Source organism: the organism of the source record quoted next, unplaced genomic scaffold (genome assembly GCF_019419815.1).
Source record: "Pyrus x bretschneideri cultivar Hongxiangsu unplaced genomic scaffold, Pyrus_bretschneideri_v1 Contig3, whole genome shotgun sequence".
NCBI lineage: Eukaryota > Viridiplantae > Streptophyta > Magnoliopsida > Rosales > Rosaceae > Pyrus > Pyrus x bretschneideri.
The window spans coordinates 4,540,621-4,546,620 of record NW_025999612.1 but is presented as its reverse complement, the minus strand read 5'-3'; the positions used below and the strand labels follow the sequence as shown (position 1 = coordinate 4,546,620).

General features: G+C 40.9%; 1 protein-coding gene across 2 annotated transcripts; it reads left to right on the top strand.

Annotated features, from left to right (window-relative positions):
* Positions 1-1,137: 1,137 nt before the first annotated feature.
* On the top strand, positions 1,138-5,450 carry LOC103927300. Of its 2 annotated transcripts, none has more exons than XM_009336208.3 (3): positions 1,138-1,322; positions 2,554-2,634; positions 2,788-5,450. In XM_009336208.3, the coding sequence occupies exon 3, from the start codon at positions 3,056-3,058 to the stop codon at positions 5,060-5,062; it is 2,007 nt and encodes a 668-aa protein (XP_009334483.2). In that variant the 5' UTR covers positions 1,138-1,322; positions 2,554-2,634; positions 2,788-3,055; the 3' UTR covers positions 5,063-5,450. The 2 variants fall into 2 exon arrangements, with proteins under 2 accessions (XP_009334483.2, XP_048445170.1); XM_048589213.1 differs by having other exon boundaries at positions 2,783-5,450.
* The last annotated feature ends 550 nt before the right edge of the window (positions 5,451-6,000 follow it).

Below are 6,000 nucleotides of genomic sequence, written 5' to 3'. Positions count from 1 at the left end.
ACAAAATTATAACATTTCCGTCTCCTTCTTCTTCCTCCTTGTTTCTATCTGAGGGCATCTTTGCTCCCGCTCCGTTCCGTTCCGTCATGTCCCGTCCCGTCTGCATACTGAACGATACCTGAGTGCTGCGTCTATGGGTTATCATCTTAATGAGGTTGGAATGACGATAACAGTCACTGATTTGTTTTAATGGGACATAAATACAATAACACTCACTGATTTATATACTCGTTTAAGTTGTAATTTTAGAATATGTTTACATACATATTTTTCTAGTTAATTCTTAATTTGGATTTTTTACATACGTATATTTTGCCTTCAATGTTTAGATTTAGTTGCGTTATTATATAATGTGGTATGTTGGTGTTGTAAATTATATTCTCTATATATTACATTATTTTATTACCTAACAAGGAATATAAAATCAAAATAAAATGTCATCGAAGCACAACATATTCAACCAAGTTCTTGTTAACTTGTCAGAGCGAGGATGTCACTGGCAATCCAAATCCACCTCCCTTATCATTATCCTTACCAAAACATCATGTCATGTGGTTCATCGAATACAGTATAACCTTTTTACGGAACATCAACATATCACGTGATACATCAAATACATCATCTAATTAATCGTCTTTGTAAAGAAACAAATTAAAGTAAAATGTCAACATGCCATTGTGTACATAATAAAATTCTTATCTATATCACAAACGTTAATGACAAGCTAAACTCCATCTCACTCATTATTATCTTTACATTACATCAGCACTTCACGTGATTCGTGAAACGCTTCGTGTAATTTCTCATTTTGGTCAAAAACATGGCTATGTTCATTGTCTTTGCCTGCACATTGCAATAATAGTAATAGGAAATCTATTTTGCCGCCTGCATATTGCAATAATAGGAAATCTATTTTACCAAAATAAACGTGGAAAATAGGGAAAGTAAGAAATAAAAAGACCGAAGAGGCAACTTGTTGTGGAAAAAAATAGGAGCCGTTGATTACCATGATTCTCTCTCTCTCTCTCTCTCTCTCTCTCTCTCTCTCTCTCTCTCTCCTCTGACAAGTAAACCTGGTAATGCTTTCACAATCCACTGTTTTTCCACGTGCCTCCCCTATTTTCTTATTAACACGCGCACTCCTCCACCTCTTGCTTCGTCATTCCCGCATCTCCCTCTTTCTTTCCTCTCTCTCTCTCTCTCGCAGACACATCCAGTCTCCAGCCGGCGCCTCTCAAGAACCCTAAAAACCATAACATCTTCCCCGCACCGCCGCACCCTGACGATTCCGATCCCAATCCCAATCCAAATCCGAATCTGAGGTAATTCTGCAAAAAAATTTGTCGCTAATTCTCGATTGGTGCTGTTACGGCGACGCTTGAACTCTGTTATTTGAAGTGTTTTTGTCAATTTTTTGTTCCAGTTTCTGGAAATTCGGCTTTGTTGTTGTAGTTTCGATGCCAAATAAAAGGGGAGCTTTTGAAGAATTCTGCTTTCATTTTCCTATAAATTTTATTGTTTTTATTTAATATGTACACACACACACACACACACACACACACACACACACATATATATAAGTGTTAGGTTTTAGATATTAGATTAAGCAGCTGTTTGGTTGAGTGAGCTGAAGGTGTTATGAATTGGATTTTCTTGTCAGCTTAGCAGAGCTTGTGCTCTGTTGATTTAGTTTCTCGTTCCCCCTATTTTATTTTAATTTTCACGTTTTAATGAAATTATGTGTCGTATTACATTAATTTGTATGACAAATCTGCTGACAAATTTGCATTTTCTTTGCGTTTTGTTTCGATTTATTTGCCAATTTTGTACCTTTCAATTTGTTTTCTGCTGATGTCTCTCTTATGGTTTGTGGGTTCCTATGAAATGTTATGTTGAATTTGATATAATGTTCTTCTTTAGATCTCTGGTTTTTATTTGTTTTGATGTTTTCGTTTGTAAAATACAATCGGTTGTGAAAGAAACAATTTGATTTGATGCTTTAGGATTATGTATATTATGTTTTGTGTTTATTTGATGAACTGAGTTAGTGGTTGAAACAGTTTGTTGACAGTGATCTTAGATGGTATGATTTGTCCTGTTTCGGGGTTTTTTTATTTACTTGTTTCCGACATTAAGTGTTTGAATCTGTTCGGGGAGTATTCAAGTGGTTAGAAATTGAAACCCCATTCAATTTGGGTATGACGAATTCGTTAAATCATGTATGTGCATATCCCCCTTCCTTTTTTAGTTATTTGTAAAAAGGTTGGGAGTCTTGAAAGCCATTTTCCGTGTTTTATTTAAGGTGGAAACTCCCAACTTGTTTTATTTTTTGTTTTTTTTTTGTATTTCGTAATCTGCCTGAGGGGCAAATATTTATTCGGTGCTCCTTGAGATGTCATGTGAGATTAATTGGGTCGATGCGTTCTCCTTTTATGATCTTGTTTCCTCTTTAATCATTCTTTTTCTTTTTTTCTTGTCTGCCTACTGTTCGATCGTAACTGTCTATATTGCTTCATATTCTTCTTATGATAACCTGGTTCTTTTGCTTTCTAGGCTTCTGAGGCGCTGGTTTCTTTCACTGCTTATGATGATCTGCTTTCTTCTCAATTTGGAGTAGATCGAAACGGATTCAAGGTTGTTATGATCACCTCTGTTGTTTCTTCCTAGAATTCTATAGCTGAACATTTTTTTTATACTTGGAACTTTTATGAACTCTTTTCCAATGGGTGGTGTTGTCGCCTATGGGATTTGGCTACTTTAGTATAATAATTCTTTACTCTAGTGCAGGATGATTTATTGTCACAATGATGCTGTAAAGCAATCAAAATTTCTGAGATTCATGTACTGCTGCAACTGATCAGTAAAAGTTTGGTATAAATTCCGTGGACGAAATGGATCGGCATGATACATCAGGATTTGTTAGTGGGGGTGGGATGTACTCTCCCAGAGACATCTAACTCTTAACTTGGTAGATAATTTTATTTAGCCCAGAAGTTGGCAGACTGTTCTGTTGCAATTCGATTAGGTCTGTGTATATTATTTTAGTTGTTACTTAATGGACAATAGGTTGCAGAGTCTGGGTTTTGCTGCAAATGTTTCTTCAAATGCCTTCAGAATCTTGGGCAACTCCATGGAAGTTGGAGGAGCTGGAGGTGAGTATTCCACAGATACTATCTTACGGCTTAATTCCCCTGGTTCTTCAATGGCTCACATGCCAAGCCCAAAAGGAACCAAACGAAAGTGGAGTTCGGTTGGTGGATCTTTGACCCAGCATGTTGGCTCTTCACTGGCGCTTGGGCTTGGCCGTTCAACGAGTTCCTCAGACAGCAAGGGGAGCTCAGCTACTGCTTGCACTACAATGTCTTCAGCCAAAGAAACGGATGAGGAGTCCTCAATGGATTTCGAATTGGACTTTGCTCTTCATCTTGGAAATGAAAGGGTACCCAGCCCGAGGAAACCTGCTAAGAGTGCACTGGAACTGATGCCCAAGGTTGACTTGGAGTTAAGTCTCTCCACTGGGCTGTCTGAATCTGAAATCACTTGCGTCAATCCAAGCTCCACTTCGGCCCTTTCAGGCAGGGAGTTGCCATTGGATGCAGGTGGGGCCCAAAATGTAGATGAAGGAGCAACTTCATTCCCCTGGAAGCGAAGGTTTGCCATGCAACCATTGCAGACTTCGTTCAACCCAGGGGCTAGCCTCCTCTTCAATGAGGTTTCACAAAAGGTTGACTCAACTGCTGCTGTTCCAGATCTCTCATCAAGCATGTTAACCACACCAAATAGCTCAGTAACCTGTTCTTCTTCTGTTATGACACAGAAACAACAGTCGCAGCGCAGCTCTAATTCAAAGACATGCCAGGTGGAAGGGTGTGGAAAGGGAGCCAGAGGTGCTTCGGGCCGTTGCATATCTCATGGTGGTGGTAGGAGGTGTCAGAGATCTGGCTGCCACAAGGGTGCTGAGGGCCGGACAGTGTACTGCAAGGCCCACGGTGGTGGTCGGAGATGTGAATTCCTTGGGTGCACAAAGAGTGCAGAAGGACGTACAGACTTTTGTATTGCTCATGGTGGTGGTCGGAGGTGCAGTGAAGAAGGTTGCACTCGAGCTGCCAGAGGGAAATCAGGATTGTGCATCAGGCATGGTGGTGGCAAGAGATGTCAAAGAGAAAATTGCACAAAGAGTGCCGAAGGTCTTTCGGGCCTTTGCATATCACATGGAGGTGGCCGTCGATGCCAAGCTGTAGGATGCACAAAAGGGGCGCAAGGGAGCACAATGTACTGCAAGGCTCATGGTGGGGGGAAGCGGTGCACTGCTCCTGGTTGCACCAAGGGAGCTGAAGGGAGCACGCCCTATTGCAAAGGCCATGGTGGAGGGAAAAGGTGTGCATTTGAAGGTGGTGGGCATTGTACAAAGAGCGTGCATGGTGGTACCAACTTCTGTGTAGCACATGGGGGTGGCAAGCGATGTGCCATACCTGAGTGCACAAAGAGTGCAAGGGGACGAACTGACTACTGTGTCCGACATGGTGGAGGAAAGAGATGCAAGTCTGAAGGGTGTGGTAAGAGTGCACAAGGCAGCACTGACTTCTGTAAGGCACATGGTGGAGGAAAGAGATGCTCATGGGGCCATCCGGGATCAGTTTATGGCGTCCAAGCTAGCGCCCCTTGTAACTCATTTGCAAGGGGGAAGACAGGCCTCTGTGCACTCCATAGTGGTCTGGTTCAGGATAAGAGGGTTCATGGAGGTATTACTTTGGGACCTATGGTTCAAGACCCTAAACTTGGGAAGTCGGAGAAGATGAAAGAAGTAGTCATTGCTGACGACATGAATGTTGATGTGATGAATATCGTGAGTGGCATAAGGACTTCAGCAACTGGAACTTATTCTGACTTGAAACATGGCGGTCAATCTTCAGTCCCCACCCTCGTTCCTGAAGGCAGGGTGCATGGGGGAAGTCTGATGGCTCTGCTGGTGGGCGGCAGTTCAGATGCCAACACAAACAGCATGGGAAGCAATTCATCTGGGCCAAAGAAGTCCTACATGATGCATCAGAACTGGATGTAAGGCTATTTCCTATTTCCTCACCCTTGTTCTCTGATTCGGTCTCGGTGGTTGGCAAGTGTTTTCAGATGGTCAGCATGTCTGTGTCCTTGTTTCTTAATCGGGTTTAGTCCTTTGATATACATTAGAAGTTGTTCTCATTCATTAGTTCGAATGGTGAGAACCCATTTAGTGCTTAAAAGATGTTAGTGTAACAGTTTGTTACGGGTATATCAAGGTAGGGCATAGTGTTACAATTTGGAGTCAGGTGTTTGGTGTTCTTTCCTGTAAATACGTATGAATGTCTGTCAGTCCAGCAGTTTGCTTGTGAATACAGGTTAAGGTTATACCGCCTGTAGCTTCTGTCAGTTCGTCAGACATTCTGGTGCAGTAAAAGCCTTTTCTGAGATCATTATAATCTGTTTGCCGTGTTTGGTTTGCTGGTTTGTCTTGCAATTTAGTTCCTAATAAATTTTCGGTGGTTTTGTGCTTTTGAAGGTATTGAGATTTGATAGGCAATTGGGAAATTGGCTGAAATCATAAATTTACATGTCTCAATTGTTGAAATGATAGCTTTTGATCAATTTGTCGTCTATATTTGATTGATATGCTGTTAGTATTTGATTTGATCCGTTCAACAATTAGCAATTGAGATTTGTAAAACAATCATTTTCAGTCTATTTCCCTAGATGATTTGCATGACTTGTAGGAGTAGGTCCAAAAGTTCTTTTCAGCTTAAAAGCACTTTACAGTTTACAGGCCATTAAACTGCTTATAAAGTAAAGAACTCATATGCGTACATGTTCTTAAAGGTAAACAATGTCATCCAAGAAGATTCCATCAGGTTAGGGTTCCATTTGGATGGAGGATTTTGAAAGTAGGAACTAACTAGGATTTGATAATAATGCTAAATTTGCTACAAAAACTATAAACATTAGGTTGCTTGCTTAATCAAGTAACAA